A 24461-nucleotide genomic window follows, 5' to 3' on the forward strand; every position below is an offset into this window, starting at 1 on the left:
TCAGCTGACATATAAATGACTCCCACGTCAGATGTGAATTTACCAAATACCAACTGATCTCAATTTACTCTCCCTGGCTCCTCCCTAATCATGGTAAGCCTTACCTTAATTTAGTACCTCCATCCAAGGTTCAGACTTATTCATATTGATATCTATCTCAAAACTTATGGAGTTGTGATCATTGTTCCCAAAATGCTCTACCACTGAAAGATTAGTCACCTGGCCAGCCTCATTTCCCAACACAATGTCCATTACGGTCCTTCCTCAAGTTGATACTGTAACAGAAAACCTATTTGAATACATCTTACAAATCTGCCCCATCTAAGCCTTTTGTACTGAATAATTCCCAGTCAATATTAGAGAGCTTAAAGTCTCACGCTTTAACCCGAATGCTTTTGCATCTTTCCCCAATCTATCCAAGTCCCTCTATCTCCCGCTGGCTATTAGGAGGTCCATTAGTGCGACTGCACCTTTCTGATTTTTGTGCTCTACCCATATTGCCTCTGTAGATGAACCTTCCAGCATATCCTATCCGAGGGCCACTGTGACATTCTCGCTGATTAGTAAAGCATCTCTTCCACCTCTTTTACCTCCCTTTCTATCTTGTCTGAAACATTGAAACCCAAGAACATTAAGCTGCCAGTCCTGTCGTTCTTGCATCCAAATCTGTGCAATCCTTGATGATAGATGCTATCTTCTTAAGGCAGTGCATCATGTAGATGCTTTCATTGAATAGGAGGGCTGTACACATGGTGGCCTAGTCCACCACCCTCTGCAGCCTCTTGCATTCCTGCACGTTGGAATTGCCCTGGTCATGATAATACCAGTCAGCATATTTTCTATAGTCCTTCGAGAAAAAACTGAGTTTTTGTTGACTACCGAATCTCTTCAAACTTCTAAAAAAAACAAAGGCACTGCTGAACCAAATTGGTGATTGTGTCTATGTGCTGGTGCCAGGACTGATCATATTAACTGATATGTTAACCAGCAGGAATTTGAAGCTGCTCTCTCTGCAAACTGGCCCACCAATAAAAAAAAACTTGGTCTCTATATAACATTTCTACACCAGTGAGGCTAAACGCAGACCAAGGTGACTGCTTTGCAGAAGTCTCGTGTTTTATCTGCTAAGGCCATTTGGATTTCAAAGTTACTAGCAATTTTAATTTCCTGATCCAATTTCTACACCTACCTATATCTTCGCCCTTCTCCACTGCTATGGAGAGGCCAACAGCAAACTAGATCTGCATTATTTTATGCCTCGATGGAGAAGTACTTCCTTGATTGCCTGAACTTGAATACCAGTTTAAATTCCATTTGGAATATTTTGGAGGACCAAGAACCACTCATTCCATTATAGTCTTCATATAGAAGGCGTATGATATGCTTGCCTTCATTGCTAGGGGCATTGAATATAAGTCAAAATGTCATTATGCAGCTCTATAAGAATTTGATTAGGTCGCATTTGCAGTACCGCATGTAATTCTGGGGGCCCCATTACAGGAAAATGTGGTGGCATTGGGAGGGCGCAGAGGTGGTAAACCAAAATGCTGCCTGGATTAGAGAGTTTCAGCTGCAGGGAGAGATTGGATAGACTTGGATTGTTTTCTTTGAAATGTCAGAGGTCGAGGAGAGATTTGATAGAAGTATATACAATTATGAGAAGCATAGATAGGGTAGACAGTCAGAACTGTATACAAGGGTAGAAATGTCCAACACTAGAGGCCATAGTTATAAGATGAGGAGGAAAATTTAATGGAAGTGTGCAGGGCAAGTTGTTTTCTTCAGAGAGTGGTGTGGGACTGGAATGCATTGCCATGGGTGGTGGTGGAGGCAGATACGAATGTGGCTATAGATAGGAACACGGAAGTGCGAGGAGTAAAAGGATATGGATTATGTACAGGCAGATGAGATCAGTTAAACTATGCATCATGTTCGGCACAAATAATCAGCCTGTTCCTGTGCTGTAGTGTTCTACATTCTATGTACAGCTGAAACCCTTGCACAAGAAAGCTATGGCACATGTTTGAAAAATGTCAGTCTGTGGCCAGTGCATGATGAACATTACTGTAAACATTTTCTTCTGTAAGTGTGGTTACGCGGCCAACCAGAAGGTAAAGGCCTGCTCCAGCATTACCTAATGGACCAAACTGTATCAGAGCCGCTGCTGGCAGTCTTATAGTGAAGAATGAATCAGGACGTTTCATTCTTCCTAAACTTAAGTTCCTGTTTTTTTTTCTTTACGCGTCTAGGATGCTCCAGTGACCACCATCTTTGTCCTGGAGGCAGACACAAAATGCTGGAGTAACTCAGTGGGTCAGGCAGCATCTCCGGAAAAAAGGAATAGGTGACGTTTTGGGTCAGAACCTTTCTCCTGGGGGCAACCTCCAATCACCAAAGAGCCAATGGCAATCAAAAGCATGTTTTGCCCATTCTCAAATCTGTCCCAAGGGGATCCTGGTGAAACCATGTGGCAGTCCTAAGATCAATATGGTTTCTGTACACAAGATCCTGGACTGTATGCTCAACCACTTTAAATATTGTCGCAGTGAAACTGTGAGCGACAATGACGATATCCCTTGTGCAACACCAGATTGTTGTGCATTTTCACCCACTGAAGAATTTCTGGCCGTCTGGATTGACCTCAATTATCTTGAACAGTTTTCTTTCCCTTTTGAAAACCAAACCTGTCGCATTCTGTAAAATACAGTATCAAAAATGCTGGCAACGCCATTGAGTTTCTTTGCAGTCCAATAACTAGCAGTTTGAAAAAACAAACATTCACTATTACAATTTGAATATTTTTATTTGATATATTTCGGCTCAAGTTTTGGAATTACTTTGCTTAAACATTGAATGCTACATTATGATCCAAAAAACTGATTGTGAGTAACTCTGAGATCAATACAAGGAGGTAATTACTTCACTGTCATCCATGAACATGTCCTAAAAGTAGAAATGTACAATTGTAAATGCAAGAGCTAATCAAGCTCATTGACATTAAGTGATGAATTCTTTAAAATCATCCTCAGAGAAAGTCTTGCTCTATGTCACTGAGATTATTCTACAATTTTGTTTTACTCTGTTCCAGAAGTAGCTATGTAATTTTCTTTAAATTGACGAGCCTTTCCACTTCCTTCATGAAACGAAGACAGAGTTCATCTTGCCAGGGTAAGGCCACACACTGCACAGATAAAGGAAGATCAACACCTCCTGCCACAGCCTGAAATACAAGGAAATCAAACATATTAGTACAAAGAGTAGACCTAAGGGTCTCAAAAGAGACAAAGTGCTGGAGCAACTCAGCAGGTCAGGCAGAATCTCTGGAGCTCATGAATAGATGATGTACAGTATAGCCTGTATGATACGATACGATATAAGTTTATTTGAGGAAGTAGTGGTTTACTGAAGTGTTAAGTACTAACATTCTCCTCATATTCACATTTAAATCATTTAGATCTGTAGATACGTCTTCTCTGGGATCCATTTTTTATTATCCTGCTGAAGGCTAAAATGATAATCATCAAAATGTTGCACCATGTTTCTTTCTCATTGCCACATATTGTTTTCATTCCAATCTGTGTCTAAAGAAACATGCCATTCAGTCCAATGTGTGTTTCTGATATCGATACACCATTTGATTCCTCTTCAACTAAACCTATCAGCTTAATTCATTAATCTTTTATCTCTCACTTGATAATCCTTATCTTTCATCCTGTTTCCAGTAACAATCAATGCCATTACTTGCCTCAACTATTTCCTGTGACAGTGAGTTTGCGATTCTGAGACGGAAAGCAGAAAAGTACAAATCAGTCAAGTCAACATGTATCGTAAGAAAAATGTGAGAAGTTACTATTAAAGATGTTAAAGCAAGGCACGTAGAAAAGATCCATTTGATCAGCTAAAGTCAACAGGGTTTTGTGAAAAGGAAATCATCTATGGCCCACTGGAGTTTTTTGAAAAAATAATATATGCTGTAGATTAATGGGGAGCTGCTTGACCTCCCGCTATGGCGCAGCGGTAGAGTTGCTGCCTTACAGCGCCAGAGACCCGGGTGCGATCCAGACTACGGGTGCTATCTGACAGAGTTTGTTTGTTCTCCTTGTGACTACATGGGTTTTCTCCGGGTGCTCCGTTTTCCTTCCACACTCCAAAGACGTACAGGTTTGTAGGTTATTTGGCTTCTGTAAATTGTAAATTGTCCCTAGTGAGTAGGATTGTGCTAGTGTACGGGGTGATCGCTCATCAGCGTGGACTTGGTGGGCCAAAGGGCCTGTTTCCGAGCTTTATCTCAAAAGCCTAAAGTATACTGTACTTGGATTTTCAGAAAGCATTTTATGAGGCATTAAAACAAAGGTCATTGCAGAAAATAAAAGCTCGTGGTGTAGGAGGTAAATAATGCCATGGATCCAGATTGCCTGGCTGACAGGAAACAGAGAGTAGACATAAATGGAACTTTTTCTAGTTGGTAAGCGGGATCAGTGCAGAATCCACAACTTTTTCCAGTTTTTGTAAGTGATTTGGACGAAGGCTCTAAAGATACAATTATTAAATTTGCTAATGGCATAAACAGACCAAATGACTAAAGAGTTGGTGCAGGCTGGAGGATTTTAGGAAATTGGACCATTGGAATCTCTTCTGTGGCAGATGTGACCTGTATAAATGGGAGGGGTTGCGTTTTAACTGGAGGGAGACCAATATCCTTGTAGGGTGATTTGTGGGGAGAAGGCCATCCACACATTGCTTCTGAAAACTTTCCTGCACACTTAACAAATTCTGCCCAATATATTAATCCCTCAGCACTAAAGCAGTCCCATTCAACAGATTCAGATTTGTTTATTGTCAAATACACCAAGTGCAATGAAATTCCTTCTTCGTATGAAGCATTAGGGAAGTTGAATCTACTTACTATTGCAAAATTATTCTAACAACTATCTGTGATTTCTCTCTATATTTTTTTCTCTAATTCCCACTGCCTACTGAGGGGCTTATGGTACCATCCCACCAAAGTAATTCCCCCCTTTCTTATTTCTTTCTACACATATGGTCTCACTAGATGTTCTCTCCAGGATATCCTTTCTAACTGGATCTCCATTTGGAGAGGATATCCTAAATGGTGATCTATTCTGAATGGTCAAGCAACAGTATGTTCTGACATCATATTGCCATAATGTCCTCCCCAACCAATAATGCAACTCCCCTCCTCTCCTGCATCCGCCCTTGTCATGCCAGAAACATCAATGCCCCACAACATTTAGCTGCCAGCGATGCCAATCCCTTAACCATGTTTTGTAACAACTGTTACATCACAAGTCTATGTGGCAATCCCTGCTATACATCCATCCACCTTCCCTGTTAGGCTTCGTGTACTAAAATTTTCTTGTATTAAATCATCATGTTCCCTGTCTTGCCCTGACTGTCTTTCTATGGAACTTGCTTGTTCTAATCTCCATATTTGCTTTAACTTTACCATCTACTGGACTACTAATCTGGGTGCTTTGAGTTTAAAACAAAAAAGATTATATGAGGGAAGGCAGTGCTGCAGAGTCATGGTTACAATCAGACCAGTCATCATTTTGATGTTCATGCATCTTCCTAGTTTGCATGTATGGTCATATGTTCACCCTCTAGGCAACAACTCAAATGGGCTCAGAGGAAAATAAAACCAGAACTATGTCCTATCAGTCTTTGACAGGATCTGCTGAAAATTCCTCCCTCAATAACTTTGCTAACTCTATCATGCTGTTGTTGATCATATTCACATCATTATTAAATGCAAAACAACTCCCTTCTCCCAGCAGTTTAGTTTTTGATATACTAACAACGATTCAGTTTGTTTTATAATGCGCTCGGATTTCATAAGATATGCGAGTGGGTACAAAGAAATATCACTATCTAGCCACCGAGCAATAACGTCCTTTCAAGTCAATCAACAAAACAGAAATCATTTTATTAATATTAATGGTTAACTACTGGCATCAAATCTTTTACTCAGTGGAAAATGTGGTGCTTCTGTCGGAACTACAAAGCAAGCAGCTGATCCAGTTCTCAATGCCATGGCTCCCTCCAACTAACCATACCCAAGGTACAAAGCTCACCACTATTTGCTGAATTGGCACTGCAGTTAGTGATCTTTACATTTGACTAAACATTAACAAGCAAATTCAGATGTGAAGAAATACAACAAAATAGTACTGTTAATTTATCTACTGCACAGTTAATGCTACAGCCATTTTAATTTGTAGCACACATGCCTCTTAGTCAAAGAGTTGTGGGCTGGAGGAAGGGGGAAGCAACTGGGTAACACGAGCAAGGGAACTGGAAAGAAAGGCGAGCGCATGGAGAGGGGGGTTAAGACATGGTGGGGGGATACTTGAAATTGGAGAAGTCAACGTTCAAACCGCGACCATAGACAAGTGGACCATGAAAGGCAGTGGAGAAGGCCGGGGACAGAAAGGTCAGTATGGGAATAGGTACAGGAATTAAAATGACTAGCAACCAGGAGCACCGGCTGGCCCTGGTGGATAGAGCGCAAGTGTTCGGCTGGCCTATGGTCTTGCCGATGTAGAGGAGGCCACATCAAGAGTATCTCCAAACTAAACTCAACATCCCCGATCTCTTCCTCAAGAGAAACATAATAACCTCACAGAACAAATGAGCTAAGATTCAAATGAACTATATAGGAGTTAATTTTAGCATGTCGCAATCAAGAGTCAGGTCAAGAGTGTCTTATTGTCATATGTCCCAGATAGAACAATGAAATTCGTACTTGCAGCAGCGCAGCAGAATATGTAATCATAATACACTATCATGACATTACAAATAACTAGAATTGCATTGCCACCATTATATTGAAAGTGTTGCTGTGGTAAATGGTCTAGCAAGATTATTATGCTTCATATATTGCAAATTTCCAAGCTGATATCAATATTCTGAAGCAATGCACAGTAAACACATTCTGATATTTAATATTGTATGGGCGGCACAGTGCCGTAGTGGTAGAGTTGCTGCCTCACAGCGCCAGAGACCTGGGTTTGATCCGGACTAAGGGTGCTGTCAGTATGGAGTTTGTACGTTCTCCCCGTGACCGTGTGGGTTTTCCCCGGGTGCCCCAATTTCCTCCCTCATTCCAAAGACGTGTAGGTTTGTAGGTTTATTGGTTTCTGGAAATTGTAATGCGTGATTGCAGATCCACTTCTGTGACCAGCAGACAAAGAGTCGCCTGGCCTGGGCACCATCTTGGAGTCTGCCATCTAGTAAATTGCCCCTAATGTGTAGGATAGAACTAGTGTATAGGTGATTGTTGGTCGGCGTGGACTCTGTTGGCTGAAGGCCCTGTTTCCGTGCTGAGTCTCTAAACTAAACTAAAGATGGGTTTTACTCCCAGATGCACTGTACTAAAAACAGAAATCAATCAAATAATAGAACACTGACAAAACTGAATCAAATTTTGTCACACTGACCTTCTTGAACGTTTTGTCCCAGATATCATTCAGGTAACCGGTGTAATTCATCAGCTGTTTCTCATCATCCTCCGTTACACTGGTCACTGGCACAACGCCCGCAGGGAAATTTAACAGGTTGAAAATAATCATGCCGCTGGATGCAGCTGAAAGGAAAATATTTATAAAAACAATTTATCTGTCGCGTTATTGTCCTGAGTTTCACCAATCTCTTGTAATAACAACAGACACTCTGGATAATGCCCTGACGCAAAGCGAGAAATCGCGGTCATTGAGGAAAGATGGGAATATCTCAACAGGATTCGCAAAACATGGCCGAGGTGGCCATACCCAAAAGGAGCAGAATGATCTAAACATTATAAAATGCAAAAGCATCACAGAACTAGCACAGGTATCACAAAATACTGGAATAACTCAGCGGGTCAGGCAGCATCTAGAAGGGAATGGGTGACGTTTCGGGTCGAGACCCTTCTTCAGCCTGAAGAAGGGTCTTGACCCGAAACATCACCCATTGCCTCTCTCCTAGATGCTGCCTGACCTGCTGAGTCACTCCAGCATTTTGTGATACCTGCGATTTGTACCGGCATCTGCAGTTATTTTCCTACAGAACTAGCACACTTCATCCCTGTACACCATATTCTCTAGCCAGTTTGCATGGGAGTTTACTCCGCCAACATTGGCACACTTCCATGAGCACACACCTGTGGACCCAGTGTCCTGATTAACAAAAATTAGAAGCCGTTACACAAAGAAAAGCAATTTAACAAAAATTTCCAAGTGAGCAGTGTTCTCAGTATTCTGGGCATAACGATATGATTATGCACAGACAGAAAACTTATGAACTTGTGGATGCATTTAGTTTCATGGACATAATCTTAACTATTATAACAAATGCTGTTTATGCAGGACAATGAAATGTCTAAAACTATTGTGCATAGGGAGGAACTGCAGATGCTGGTTCAAACTGAAGATAGACACAAAAAGCTGGAGTAACTCAACGGATCAGACAGCATCTCTGGAGAAAAGGAATAGGTGACGTTTCAGGTCGAGACCCTTCTTCAGACTGAGAATCAGGGGAAAGGGAAACAAGAGATATAGACAGTGATGTAGAGAGATTTAGAACAAATGAATGAAAGATATGCAAAAAATTAACGATGATAAAGGAAACAGGCCATTGTTAGCTGTACCCTCGGTGAGAACGAGTACAGACAATGAGACTCAACCAGACGACTTTGAAGCTGGTACGCCGTGGGTGGGGGAAGGATGGAGAGAGAGAGGGAATGCAAGGGTTACTTGAAGCTACAGAAATCTGAAATCCCCTTTTCTGTGCATTGTGCATTGCTGTTTGGAATTTGTTTGTACAATGTACATGCCAACAAATTAAAGGTCTTAAAATTGGATTCCACTGTCTTGTCTAAAATTTAGCATTTTCAAAGTATATGGTTCATCAATAATGACTGCCTCCTAATTTACAAAATGTTGTGTTGTGACTATCTCTGTTTTCACTTGAAGATAGACACAAAATGCTGAAGTAACTCAGCGGGTCAGGCAGCATCTCGGGAGAGAAGGAAAGGGTGACAGTTCGGGTCGAGACCCTTCCTCAGACCCGAAACATCACCCATGCCTTCTCTCTCAAGATGCTGCCTGGCCCGCTAAGTTACTCCAGCATTTTGTGTCTACCTTCGATTTAGACCAGCATCTGCAGTTTTTTTTTCCTACACAGCTTACACTCAATGAATATTCTAGATCTAATGGAGGGGATATTACTGGTCTTTTTAGATAACCTATTGTTATTTAGAACTCAGAAGTGGATAAAACACATAATCAATTGCACCCATATCTTAAGTTAATTCACAATCATCTAGTAGAGATATATGTAACTCATCTGATAACCACTTACGTGAATCAAGTATCATTGAACTTTGACACCAAATAGTGAAGATGGTTGTGATAAATTGCAGCAGGATCTTGATCAATTGGCCAGGTGGGCTGAGGAATGGTTGATGGAATTTAATACAGAGAAATGTGAGGTGTTGGACTTTGGGAAGTCTAACATGGGAAAGACCTACACAGTGAATGGTAGGGCTCTGGGGAATGTTGTAGAGCAGAGGGATCTAGGAGTGCAGGTGCAGGGTTCCTTGAAGGTGGAGTCGCAGGTCGATTGGCATTTGACAGAAAGGCATTTGGCACATTGGTTTTCATCAGTCAGAGTATTGAGTATAGAAGTTGGGAGGTCATGTTGCAGATGATACAAAGTTGGGTGGTAGTGTGAACTGTGAGGAAGATGCTATGAGGTTGCAGGGTGACGGACAGGTTGTGTGAGTGGGCGGATGCATGGTAGATGCAGTTTAATGTGGATAAGTGTGAGGTTATCCACTTTGGTGGTAAGAATAGGAAGGCAGAATATTATCTGAATGGTGTCAAGTTAGGAAAAGGGGACGTACAATGAGATTTGGGTGTCCTAGTGCATTAGTCACTGAAAGGAAGCATGCAGGTACAGCAGGCAGTGAAGAGAGCCAATGGAATGTTGGCCTTCATAACAAGAGGAGTTGAGTATAGGAGCAAAGAGGTCCTTCTACAGTTGTACAGGGCCCTAGTGAGACCGCACCTGGAGTACTGTGTGCAGTTTTGGTCTCCAAATTTGAGGAAGGATAGTTTTGCTATTGAGGGCGTGCAGCGTAGGTTTACTAGGTTAATTCCCGGAATGGCGGAACTGTCATATGTTGAAAGACTGGAGCGACTAGGCTTGTATACACTGGAATTTAGAAGGATGAGAGGGGATCTTATTGAAACGTATAAGATTATTAAGGGGTTGGACACGTTAGAGGCAGGAAACATGTTCCCAATGTTGGGGGAGCCCAGAATCAGGGGCCACAGTTTAAGAATAAGGGGTAGGCCATTTAGAACGGAGATGAGGAAAAACCTTTTCAATCAGAGAGTTGTAAATCTGTGGAATTCTCTGCCTCAGAAGGCAGTGGAGGCCAATTCTCTGAATGCATTCAAGATAGAGCTCTTAAGGATATCGAAGTCAGGGGGTATTGGGAGAAGGCAGGAACGGGGTACTGATTGAGAATGATCAGCCATGATCACATTGAATGGTGGTGCTGGCTCGAATGGCCTACTCCTGCACCTATTGTCTATTGTTGCAGTTTTTTAAGACGTTGGTGAGGGCGCATTTAGAGTATTGTGTTCAGTTCTGGGCACCGTGTTATAGGAAATATGTCAAACTGGAAAGGATACAGAGAAGATTTACGAGGATGTTGCCAGGACTAGAGGGTCTGAGCTATAGGGAGAGGTTGAGTAGGCTGGGACTCTATTCCTTGGAGCGCAGGAGGATGAGTGGTGATCTTATAGAGGTGAGAGGAATAAACCGGGTAGATGCACAGAGTCTCTTTCCCAATGTAGGTGAATCGAGGACTAGATGACATAGGTTTAAGGTGAAGGGGAAAATATTTAATTGGAAACAGAGGGGTAACTTTTGTCACACAAAGGGTGGCGGGAGTATGGAACAAGCTTCCAGAGGAGATAGTTGAGGCAGGGACTACCCCAACATTTAAGAAACAGTTCGACAGGTACATGGATAGGACAGGTTTGGGAGCGATATGGACCAAATACAGACAGGTGGAACTAGTGTAGCTGGGACAAGTTGTCCGGTATGGACAAGTTGGGCCGAAGGGCCTGTTTCCACACTGTATATCTCTATGACTATGACTCTATTGTTATTTCTTTGACAGTTCTACTTTCTGGGGCTTTTCTATAGAAGTTTATCCTAAATTGTTGCCTACCTGACAATTTTCCTGCATATCCAATATTGAATGCAGGTCCTAATGATGGACAGAGTAAAACTTCAATCTGCTGATGTTTCCATGCATTCACATATTCATCACGGTATGCCTAGACAAAGCACAAGAATTCACCCTCATTTCTCTCAACAGTCTTTTTTTACCCTGAAAATAACTAACCAAGAAACAATGAGCAACCTAGTTCTTACTAAAGAGAAACAAGGAATTACAGATGCTGGTTTACACTAAGGGATACAAAGAGCTGAGTAAAAGTGGGTGGCACAGTGGCACAGTGGGCAGTAGAGTGGCACAGTAGCAGAGTTGCCACCTAACAATGCCAGAGACCCAGGTTTGATACTGACTACGGATGCTGTCTGTACCGAGTTCCTACATACTCCCTGTGACCGCATGGGTTTTCTGCAGGTGCTTTGGTTTCGTCCCAGATTCCAAAGATGCACAGCTTTGTAGGTTCATTGGCTTTTGTAAATTGTCCCTAGAATATAGAATAGAACTAGTGTACGAGTGATTGCTGGTCGGCGCAGACTTGGTGGGTCGAAGTGCTTGTTTCCATGCTGTATCTCGAAGCTAAACTAAACTGAACTCAGCGGGTTTTGCAACATCTCTGGAGAACATGGATAGGTGATGTTTTGGGTTGGGACCATTCTTCAGATTCAATTCATACTATGTCAGAAGGATGCCATTTGACCCATCACATCTATATCAGCTCCCAGCAAAATAAAAATCACTTTGTCCTATTCTTTCTCTTTTTTCCCTGTGCTCTACAAATTATTCTCTTTCACATGCCCATTAAATCCTCTTTGATTTTTTTATTTGCCTGCACTGAAGGGTAATTAACCTACATATTCCTTGTTTTTTTGGGGAGGAATTTGGGACATAGAGAGATGACATGAGGAGAACATGCAGGCTCCTCACTGACAGATCTGAGATCAGGACTGAACCAGGGTCCCGGAGCTATGAGGCAACAGTGCAAAAGGCATCCCCCACGTTTCAACAAACATGGCACCATGGCCGCAAAGTATCAATGGCAGAGTTCCCCTGCTCTAGGGATCTCTGAGAGACCCACCATTACGTGGCCTTAAAATGATTAGCTCTTTATGGCATTGTCCAAAAAAAAAAAGATGATTAATATTGTTGAGGAAATGCCCACTAGAGCCTACGAAGCTGTTAGATAGAGATTTAAGAAACTGCAGGAGCTGGTATCTTGAGCAGTACATAGAGAGATAGATTAGTTTGTTGCCATAAACACTAGGGTGCAATGAAATTCCTCATTCGAATGAAGCTCACAGTGTAAACAGCATACATGCAGTAATGATAAATAGAACAGTAAATACAAGGAAGTGCGAAATAAGATGGTACAAGATTGCAACGAAAAATAAGGGTGCTAAAGAATATTAAAGTACATATTCCATCACAGTACTTTAATATTCTTTAATACTCTTATTTCTCATCACAATCTTGCACTATCTTGTTTAGCACCCGTCCTTGGTAGCTACTGTTGTATTTATCATTACTGCATGTACTAAGACAGAATATGTACTTAAATATTCTTTAATATTGGTGGTGCAGGTATGTGGTACCTACACCTCAGTGATGTAAAGGGATAGTACATGACAACACCTCCGGGATGGAGGATGAAAGAGGTGATTGGTTCAGGAGTCGGATAGCAATAAGGAAGAAGCTAGACACAAAATGCTGGAGTAACTCAGCGGGTCAGGCAGCATCTCGGGAGGGAAGGAATGGGTGATGTTTCGGGTCGAGACCCTTCTTCAGACTGAAGAAGAGGAAGAAGCTGTTCTTAAGTCTGGACCTGCGAGCTTTTAAGTTCCTGTATCTTCTCCCAGAATGCAGAAGAGAGAAAAGGGAATAGTTTAACTCTCCAACTGAAACATGGAACAATTTATTGGGTCGTGCTAATTCTGCCTACTTCTGTGTTCTACAACTCTTCTGTGCCAATTCTATATTTCATAAATCAGAAGTAGTGAAATATTGGGAATGGTACTAGAAAGCTGCAATTTCAGCACAAGGACATTTTACTTGATTTTAAAGATAATCTGAAGTGAATATAGTTTAGTTCAGTTTAGTTTATTGTCACGTGTACCGAGGTACAGTGAAAAGTTTTTTGTTGCGTGCTAACCAGTCAGCAGAAAGACAATACATGATTACAATGAATCCATTTACAGTGAATAGTTACATGATAAGGGAATAACATTTAAAGCCAGCAAACTCTAGTCAAGGATAGTCCGAGGGAATCAGAGGTAGATAGTAGTTAGATGGACAGAGTTGTTTTTTATGTTAGTTCAAATTTATTCTATTTTTATTCAATGAATGTCAAACATTTTCCGTTTATTTACAAATCAGTATAGTATCGTCATCTGTGTTTGATCTTACCATAACTGCAATGTGGTGCTTCCACAGTTCCTGAATTGACCTTAAAAATATGGAAATAATAACATCAAAAATAGTTAGAAACAATTTTCTTGAATTTTATCACATTACACACCAATCCCACAGAAATGGAGGAGAAAGGAATGTGATATTGGGCGAGAACTGTTTTCAGAGAATTTTGAGGAGTTACACCTTTTTCTACGCAAAAGGTGGTGGGTGTATGGAACAAGCTGCCAGAAGAGTAAGTTGAGGCATGGGCTATCCCAACATTTAAGAAACAGTTGGACAGGTACATGGATAGTACAGGTTTGGAGGAATATGGACCAAATGCAGGTAGTTGGACTAGTGTAGCTGGGACATGTTGGCCGGAGTGGGCAAGTTGGGCCGTACGGCCTGTTTCCACTCTGTATCACTCTATGACTCTACGGAGGTTGGGAGGGACTGATAATATTCAACTTCTATCTCACAATAGAAAAATTCTGTTTTTTGCTATTTTCTTTAAACGTTTTACATCACTTGTCCAAGTTGTTTACTTAATCTTGTTCTCCAGAGAACTTCACCTTTTGAAACCTTTGAAGGATCAATTCTAACAAGAAAAAAATTGGCCAAAACCTGAACGAGAACTTGCACATATATACATACCTTTTCAATCTCTTTCTTAACTTATACTCACCCTAGTCCTGTTGTTGCCTTAAAGCCCGCAGCAACTCTGGGACTCTGGTAAAAGGAAAGTAAAATTAATTAACAGCCCTGACATAATTGAAAAGATTGGTTGTTTAGTTTCGATATACAGCATGAAAACAAGCCATTTGGCCCACCGAGTTCATGCTGACCATGGGTTATCCTTTCACACTGGTTCTCTGTTATCCCACTTTTGCATCTAGTCTCTACATACTAGGGGCAATGCAAGAGGCCAATTAACCTACAATCTCATCTTTGGGATGTGGGAGAAAACCGGAGCACCTGGAGGAAACCCATGCAGTCACAGGGTGAACATGCAAACACCACACAGAGAGCACCCGAGGTCAGAATCAAACCTGGATCTCTGGAGCTGTAAGGCAGCCACTCTACCAGCTGCACCACTATGCTACATCATAACCGCATTTATGGAAAGGTTAAAGTCTGCTTTATATGTTCTATTGTAAAAGACCAGACATTAGACCACAGCTATAGGAAAATGTTACTGTGCTAGAAATGTTGGGTGGCTCTTAAACTGCTGTCTTTCACCAGGCTTTAGAAGCCATGGAGTTCTGCTAAATGTCTTCAAACAGGAGGTAAGTGGTAGCATTGCCAAACTCCAAAAATTCAAAGATAAAAAGAGAAATCTGGTTACAAAACACTAACAAAGATATTAATAAATAAAATCAGATTTATGATTATGATTACTATATAATATAAATTATATTACAGGCACGCCCTGGGTTACAAACAAACTATCAACAAACAATTTTTCCATAAGTCAGAAATGTCCGTTTTCTATAGCTACTCATATCATATCAATCTGTATAACTTTCTATAATTCTTCCGTTTTGTTGAATATACTATGTTATAGAGAGACATAGAGTTATACAGCACGGAAACAGCTGTACTTGGCCCAGCTTCTCCATGCCAACAAAGATGCCCCATCTAAGCTTGTCCCATTTGCCCACATTTGGCCTATATACTAAACCTTTTCCTATCCATGTACCTGTCCAAGTGTGTGTCAAATGCAGTTACAGTACCTGCCTCAACCGCCTCCTCTGGCAGATCGTTCCATATACCCACTCTACCATCACCCATAATTAAACTGGTGGAACATATGCGGTAAGCAGTCGATAATGAACACCACAAAATATTTTTTATTATTATCTTGCAAAATTCTTAAAAAAATTCCCGAAGTCAGCTCATCCATAAACTGGGACCCCCTAAGCTGGATGAGAAATCACATCCTGCAGACCAGTTTTAAAAACTGCAAGACTCAAGGTAGATAGGTTATTGAGCCTTGTACCTAATGAAAATTGGAGGAAAGACTTAACAAGTTGGATTTTTAATTCTCTTTAGATATGCAGATTAATGTATACCGGAGGCTGCCTAAATAAGTAGAGAGGTTTACTGGTTAACTGTCAATTAGTTAGTCACTCCGTGGCTACAGTTTAGTTTAGAGATACAGCATGGAAATTGGCCCTTCGGCCTACCCAGTCCACACAGACCATTGATCACCCATTAACACTAGTTCTATGTTATCCCATTTTCGAATCCACTCCCTACACATTAGGTGCAATTTTGGAGGCCATTTAACCGACAAACCCGTACGTCTTTGGGATGTGGGAGGAATCCCAGAATACCCGGACGGAAACCACAGGGAAAACATGCAAACTCCATACAGACAGCACCCGAGGTCAACATCAAACCGAGGACTCTAGTGCTGCGAGGCAGCAGCTCTACCAGCAGCACCACTGTGCCACGCCCTGGTCCATTCAGTCAAGGTTCAGTCATGGTTCATTTATCCTGCATCGTATTTGTTCCTAACAGACAGCCAAGTCACATGGAGACACAAGGAACTATATTGGCCATTGGGTGATGGAGATATTTTTGCAGGCTGTTCAACAACCACAGAGTGAGTCAATCAGCACATTCCAGCAAATATCATTCTGTGAATGAAACTCTCACATAGTAGATCTGCAGGGTATCCAAGCAACCTTCTGTTGCCTGGACAGTTTGCCATTCTGGCTGGATTTATCATCTTGTACTGTACATTGCACAATACAAGGGGAAAATCCATACTTCTGCCAAGACAATATAGTAGATAAAGGCAAGAGAGAAGGAGCATGCTGATTAATTATGCTTTTAGCAGTCGGAATTCCTTGTCAGACGATCATGCAAGAACATTCCAGAGCACCCTGCAACCCTTTCCATTACCATATTTATTAAACCATCAGAGTGCCTCCCTTCATAGAACAGTACAGCACAGGAACAGGCCCTTCAGCCCACAATGTTCTTGCTGAATATGATGCTAAATGAACCTGTTTGGTGTCACCCCCGAGTATACTCAGGCCATGGCCAATAGTGAAAAGAAATCTTGGCAGCGAACAGGTTAAACCCTTCTGCCTCCATTCTCTGAGTATTTATGGGCCAAAATAAGCCTCTTCTAAGCCACTATTGTACCTGTTTCCACCACTAGCCCTAACAGCACGTTCCAGGCACCGACCACACTTTGTGTAAAGGTGGGCCGTGCATTCACTGCAAATATTAATACTAATACCAGATGCAAAAAACATTTTAAATCACTTGATTAATTAATGTATCCTAGTTAATAGCAATAATTAATCCTAATGATAACATTTTGGGCAACCTCTAGTGTCTGTATTTTGTGCTTATTTATTTTTGTGCTTATTTGCTTATTGCCCGGTACTTCAACAAAATGCATCCCCAGTGGTTGCAAGTTGGGAGATAAAAGATTCATCAGTTTTGGTAGTGGATATTCAGATGGCCAAATGTTAAAAAGATTTACATTACTTTTTACAATCTTCAGTTTAGTTTATTGTCACATGTACCGAGGTAGAGTGAAAAGCTTTTGTTGCATGCCAACCAACCAAACAGAGTACATGATTACAATCGAGCCATTCGCAGTTTATGGATACATGATAAGGGAATAACGTTTAGTGCAAAGTAAAGCCAGTAAGGTCCGATCAAGGATAGCCTGAGGGTCCCTGATGAGGTAGGTAGCAGTTCAGGACTGCTGACTGGTAACGGTAGGATGGTTCAGTTGCCTGCTAACAGCTGGGAAGTATCTGTCCCTGAATCTGGAGGTGTGCTTTTTCAGACATATATACCTTTTGCCTGATTGGAGAGGGGAGAAGAGGGAGTGGCCAGGGTGCGACTCGTCCTTGATTATGATGCTGGCCTTGCCGAGGCAGCGTTCTTAGCCATATGTCTGAGCAATAATCTTGGAGCCTCAGTGCCTTCTGGCCAATGTAGGGAGTATATACACAGCTGCCATCCATCTCCCCATCCCAACCCAGCAATGAATTATACTTACAAAAGGCTTCAAAATAAAATACAAGAGCTTCTTCATTACTCTGGGCAGAGCATGTGTAGATACTTGAGCTCTTATGTGAGGATCGATAATGTCGCCTTTACTGGAAAATACAAGTTTTTAATGACTTAGTTATTGTGTATTCACGAAGAATACATCACTATTTAAAAACAAAAACAGAGGATATTAGTGACATTTAAATATATCTCAGAGGCTGACAGCAAAAAACAATCAACATAAAAATCGATCTGTGTCAGAGTCATGGCGTCAACGAGCATGGAAACAGGCCCTTCAGCCCAACTTACCCATGCTGAGCTAGACGCCCATATACTGTGATTAAGTATTCATGGCGACTGACTGACTAAATTAGGTTTTGCTTCTTCTGCAAATGAGATTTCAGATGGTTTTGAGGTTCAAATCTTAAAAGTCTACCCCTTTTCTTTTACTGTATGTTTATGAACAACAGGCTTGTGAACAACAAATAACTAAGTGTTGTGCTTGAAGAGGGATTGAGCGGGTTGAGTCCATACTCATTGTAGTAGAATGGGAATTGACTCTATTGAAAGGTGTAAGATTCTGAAGGGAATAAATAGGGATGATACTGAAAAGATACTTCCCATAGTGGGGACATTGAGAACTAGACGACATATTTTCAGAATTAGTTGTTGTCCATTAATAATGGAGATGGGGAGGAATTTCCTCTCCCGAAAGTTCATAAGTGATAGGAGCAGAATTAGGCCATTCGACCCATCAAGTCTACTCTGCCATTCAATCGTGGTTGATTTATCTTTCCCTCTCAACCCCTGGCACCCATATTAATCAAAAATCTATGAATCTCTGCCTTAAAAACATCTATTGACTTGGCATCCACAGCCTTCTGTGGCAATGAATTCCACAGATTCACCACCCTCTGACTAAAGAAATTCCTCCTTAACTCCCTTCTAAAGGTACGTCCTTTTATTCTGAGGCTATAGCCTTTGGTCCTCGACTCTCCGACTAGTGGAAACATCCTCTCCACATCCAAGCAATTTAAAACTCAAGTCATCTCCTTTCAGAAATTTGTGCCTCCTTGGAATTCTTCACCATGGAGAGTTATGAAGATGTAGTCAAGGGAGAGATTGACATTACTTTGAACCACAAGGGAGTAGGCCAGAATGAGGAGAGAACTGGAATGTTGTGTTGAGGGTGAGATTGAATCAGCCCGAATTTACTGAGTGGCAAGGTATCACAAAATGCTGGAGTAACTCAGCGGGTCAGGCAGCATCTAGGAGAGAGGGAATGGTGATGTTTCGGGTCGAGACTGATCAGTCTGAAGAAGGGTCTCATAGAAACATAGATAATAGGTGTAGGCCATTCGGCCCTTCGAGCCTGCACCGCCATTCAATATGTTCATGGCTGATCATCCAGCTCAGTAACCTGTACCTGCCTTCTCTCCATACCCCCTGATCCCTTTAGCCACAAGGGCCACATCTAACTCCCTCTTAAATATAGCCAATGAACTGGCCTCAACTACCTTCTGTGGCAGAGAATTCCACAGACTTACCACTCTCTGTGTGAAGAAATGTTTTCTCATCTCGGTCCTAAAAGACTTCCCCCTTATCCTTAAGCTGTGACCCCTGGTTCTGGACTTCTCCAACATCGGGAACAATCTTCCCGCATCTAGCCTCTCCAACCCCTTAAGAATTTTATATGTTTCTATAAGATCCCCCCTCAGTCTTCTAAATTCCAGCGAGTATAAGCCTAGTCTATCCAGTCTTTCTTCATATGAATGTCCTGCCATCCCAGGGATCAATCTTGTGAACCTTCTCTGTACTCCCTCTAAGGCTAGAATGTCTTTCCTCAGATTAGGAGACCAAAACTGTACACAATACTCCAGGTGCGGTCTCACCAAGGCCCTGTACAACTGCAGCAGAACCTCCCTGCTCCTATACTCAAATCCTCTTGCTATGAATGCTAACATACCATTCGCTTTCTTCACTGCCCGTCTCGACCCGAAACGTCACCCATCCCCTCTCTCCTTGATGCTGCCTGACCTGCTGAGTTACTCCAGCATTTTGTGATACCTTCGATTTGTACCAGCATCTGCAGTTATTTTCCTACACAACTTACTGAGTGACAAAGTGTGCTGAAGGAGCTGATTGACCTTCTCACACTCCAGTTTCTCATGTTCTTATGTTCAGTAGGACATGAATTGACCGAAACGTAAGCTATTTATACTACATCAGCCCATTATTGAATAAAGAATAAAACCTAAAGCAAACAAAGGAATCAACTTATGTTGTGGAAGGTTTGCAGGTTTCTGTAAGGAAATTTACATGAACTGTAAATCACTTTGAATAATGAAATTTCAGCTTTGAGGTTGCATTTGCATTTATCAGCGGACTCCTTATAAAACCAAATAATTCTAAAAGAGTAGTTTAGGGCTTGCAATATCATTCCTCAACTTAGTACTTAGTACAATCAGTCCAAAGAAGGGTCTCGACCCAAAATGTCACCTATCCACATTCTCCAGAGATGCTGCCTGGCCTGCGGAGTTACTCCAACAATTTGTCTCGTTTTTGTAAACCAGCTTTGTTCTTTGTGTCTCCTTTAGTACTTAGCCCATTGTTCAAGGAGAACAATGCTTAAATGTCAGGTAAATGTGACTTGAAATTGTAACTCAGCTCTTTCTTTCAGTATTGGGATTGGCATTGGTTCATTATTGTCACACATACTGATATATGGTGAAAATGTGTTTTTTTGTGCTATACATCCACATCATAACGCACATGAGAATATTGGATCGTGCAACAGAGAAAATGAACAGAGTGCAGCATATAGTTCTGCAGCTTACAGAGAAAGTGCAGATAAAACAAAAGTACAAAGGCTGCAACAAGGTAGATTAGAAGATCAGGTATTCATCCTTAGCATATCAGAGATCTATTTAAGAGTCTGATAGCAGCAGGGAAGAAGCTGTTCTTAAATTTAGTGGTATGTGTTTTCAAGCTTTTGTATTGTCTGCTTGATGGGACAGGGGAGAATAGAAGATGACCGGTGTGAGGTGGCCTTGATTATAGTGGCTGCTTTTGTGAGGCAGCATGAAGTATAGTTGGAGTCATTAGGGGGAGGATGATGTGTGTGCTGCACTGGGCTGCATTCACACCTCTCTGCAATTTATTGTGGCCTTGGGCAGAACAACGGCCACACCAAGCTGCGATGCAATAAGATGAGATGTTTTTTATGATGTATCTGAGGGGTAAGAGTCATTGGAAGCATGCCGAATTTCCTTAGCCTTCTGAGGTTGCAGAGGCATTAATGTGCTTTCTTGGCCAGAGTGTCAATGTTGCTGGAATAGGACAAATAGGTGGTGATATTTACACCCAGGAACTTGAAGCTCTGAACCATCTTCACTCTAGTACCATTAGTACAGTCTGGAGCGTGTACATCACTCCACTTCCTAAAGTTGATGACGAGCTCCTTTGTTTGGCTGACATTGCAGGAGAGGTTGTTGTCTTGACACTATATTACTAAGGTTCTTATCACCTTCCTCTGCTCTGTCTCATCATTATTTGAGATTTGGCCCACTACGACGGTATCATCTGTAAACTTTTAAATGGAGATAGTAAAAAAATTTGCACACATTTGTAATTGTAGATGGATTATAAAAAGAGGCTAAGAATGCAGACTCTCTTGAGAATAATTGTGGATGATGTGTTATTGACTATCCTGGCTGATTGCAATCTATGGATCAGGAAGACAAGGATCCAGTTGTTCAGGGGTGCTAAGTCCTAGGTCCAGGATTTTGGAGAAGACATTGACTGGAATTATGGTGCAGAAGGCAGAGTTCAAAATGTAAGATGAGTGGAATGACACCAGCCACCCCTATCGTCACTGTCACAAATGTCACATCAGCCGTGCAGAGAGCGACCCCACGAAAGGTGACTGTCTGGGATGGAGTCCGCAGACATGTCCTCAGAAACTTCATGAACCAGTTGGCAGGGGTATTGAGCTTGTCAGGGAGGGATGCGTGGTCACCAGCGATATGGCCCGACTTAACTTTGTCTCTTGGCATCCTTGATGGCTTTGCGAGGTTCATACCTCCATTTCCTGTGCAGGTTGGAAGGGGTTGAGCTTATCATGGAGGGTTGTGTTGTTGGCTGTGATACTGCCCAACTTCACTTTGTCGCACGTTATAGTCTTGCCACAATCTACAGGTGCCTGTGTGGTTAGTCTGGGACAGAAAATGTCTCTCAGCATCCCTGATGGTTTTGCGGCCTTGCCTTGATTTCCCACACAGGTCGAGATCACCCAACTTGAGTCCTTGAATATCGATCTTCCTGACTTGACAAGCCCCACATTCCTTTGTCTCGGTTCTTACTAATGGCTCCGTTTCACACACTGATCAGATAATCTTGTTTACAGTTTATCTCCACAGTCACGCAAGAGACTGCAGATACTGGAAACCTGAGCAAAACACAAAGCACTGGAGAAACACAAAGCACGTGTCAGGCAGTATCCTGTGGAGGGAAAGGACAGGCCTCGATTCGGGTCAGGACCCCTCTTCAGTCTGGTCAGTCTAAAGAAGGATCCTGACTCAAAACATCGCCTCTATCCATTCCTTCTCTAGATGCTGCCTGACCATTTGAGTCCCTGCAGCACTTTTTTATCTTTTTATCCCCATGGTCATCTCAGTTTTACTTTATCAGGGACATTGTCTTCCCCCAACCTCCCAGCTAATTTGGTAAGATTTTAGAGTCAATTATAAAGGTTAAGGTTACGCAGTACTTGGAAGTTCACGATAAAATAGACCAAAGTCAGCATGGTTTTGTGAAGGGAAGATCTTGCCTGATGAATCTGCTGGAGTTCTTTGAGGAAGTTAATAGCAGGACAGACAGAGAAGAGGATGGAGATGTTGTTTACCTAGGTTTTCAGAAGGCCTTCGATAAGTTGCCGCACGTCAAGCTGCTAAGGAAGATGAGAGCCCATGGTGTTGAAGGGAAGATACTAGCATGGATAGCATGGATAGTTGGCTGGATGGCAGAAGGCAAAGAGTTGCAATAAAAGGCACTTTTTCAGGTTAGCTGCCAGTGATTTGTGGAGTTCAGCAAGGATCGGCGCTGGGGCCATTTCTCTTAATGTTGTACAGTATTGTAGCGACCATAGAGAATGGTCCAGGTCGTCGAACCCTCGGATTGGCCAGCGAGGTCACGTGTGAACGCGACCATGGGGATTGGTCCAGGGAGCGACATCGCTGATTGGCCAGCGTGGTCATGTGCGCTTTTGGCGCCCGAAATGTTCAGTTCGGCGAAGTCTTCGAAGAAGACAGTAAGTTTTTGATGGTTGTCCTTTACCTTGTTGTTTAACTCTGTATTCGAATATTGCGGCTGCAATAAACTTCTTCTACAACCAACAAGTTTTCGGACTCGCCATATTGGTGACCCCGACGTGATCTGGACGATCACCGACTATGCAGGAACACGACGCCTCGTTGTTGATGGCCGCGCCGGGCACACCGGAGTTAAGCGCGGTAAGCGTTCACCTTCCGTTGTTTTGGACGCATGCACCGCAATCTTGGTTTATCCACACCGAAGCTCAATTTCATATAAAGAAGATATCGGACGACTCCACGATGTATTACTACCTCGTCAGCGCTCTATCGTCGGAGACGACCACGCGCGTGATGCGGTTCATCGTTAATCCACCTGCGGAAAGCAAGTACGAGGCCATGAAGAAAGTGTTACTGCGAACCTTCGGGTTTAATAAGCATGATTGCGCTGCAAGACTTCTGCACCTACCGGATCTTGGAGACCGACGGCCTTCCGTTCTCATGTCCGAAATGATGATGCTAGCCGGTGAGCATACGGATTGCCCTATGTTCGAACAGGCATTCCGAGAGAAGCTTCCTGAGGATGTCCGACTGCTGGTCACGGATTGTTCTTTTAAGGACCCCGAAGCATATGCAGCGAAAGCGGACGCGCTCATAGCGGCTAAAAACAAGGCAAGCGGTTCGATCAACAAGGTCTCGACATCAGTGACCACGCCACAGCGACATCAAGATGGCGCCGCGTCTCCCGCCAATTCTCCGAAAGCCCGCCAAAAAGATCCGCACAAGCGCAGCTGGTGCTATTATCACCTACGATGGGGTAGCGAATCCCGCAACTGCCGCTCGCCTTGTACCTTCGCGGGAAATGCCTCGGCCGATCGTACATAGGGGCAGTTACGATTGGCCAGAACCGACGCCTCTACGTCCATGATCGATTCACGGACACAGAATTTTTGGTGGACACGGGAGCCATCGTCAGTATAGTGCCGCCGACCGACCTCGAAACCAGATCGGGTAAGACAGGTCCCACCCTCATCGCGGTTAATGGCAGCCCCATTCGCACTTTCGGTATACGGAAGATGTCCCTTGTGTTAGGCCTCCGCACGTACGAATGGCCATTCATCATAGCCGACGTCAGACAAGCGATCCTGGGCGCAGATTTTCTCTGGGCTTTTTCACTGGTCCCTGATGTCCGCGGTAACGACCTCCGACCTTCCGCCGGAGATGAGCCCGTCGCTCCGACAATCGCCTTCCCGCCCAGCCCTACTGTCCAGGCCGTCGTCGCGGCCCCTGACTCGTATGCTGAGATCCTGGCGGAGTTTCCAGAGCTGCTCATTCAACGTTTTGACACGTCTTCGGCCAAGCATGGCCTGGTCCATCACATCCGCACCGAAGGCCCTCCCGTTTTCGCTCGGGCCAGGAGACTACCGCCAGACAAACTGGTGGTGGCACGGGTGGAGTTCAGGAAGATGGAGGAAATGGGAATTGTCCGTCAG

The 24461-nt window shown here is 42.8% G+C and overlaps 1 protein-coding gene across 1 annotated transcript in view; it reads right to left on the reverse strand.

Moving 5' to 3' along the window:
- Positions 1-3094: 3094 nt before the first annotated feature.
- LOC144598053 (vitamin D3 hydroxylase-associated protein-like) overlaps positions 3095-24461 on the reverse strand; it is a 52841-nt gene continuing 31474 nt past the window's right edge. The window contains exons 11-16 of the mRNA XM_078407935.1: positions 17667-17766; positions 14322-14365; positions 13652-13691; positions 11246-11354; positions 7461-7606; positions 3095-3220 (exon numbers count right to left, since the gene is read on the reverse strand). Of these exons, the coding sequence (XP_078264061.1) occupies positions 3095-3220; positions 7461-7606; positions 11246-11354; positions 13652-13691; positions 14322-14365; positions 17667-17766 (565 nt within the window). The remainder of the gene's footprint in view (positions 3221-7460; positions 7607-11245; positions 11355-13651; positions 13692-14321; positions 14366-17666; positions 17767-24461) is intronic.

Source organism: Rhinoraja longicauda, chromosome 11, assembly GCF_053455715.1.
Source record: "Rhinoraja longicauda isolate Sanriku21f chromosome 11, sRhiLon1.1, whole genome shotgun sequence".
Classification (NCBI taxonomy): domain Eukaryota; kingdom Metazoa; phylum Chordata; class Chondrichthyes; order Rajiformes; family Arhynchobatidae; genus Rhinoraja; species Rhinoraja longicauda.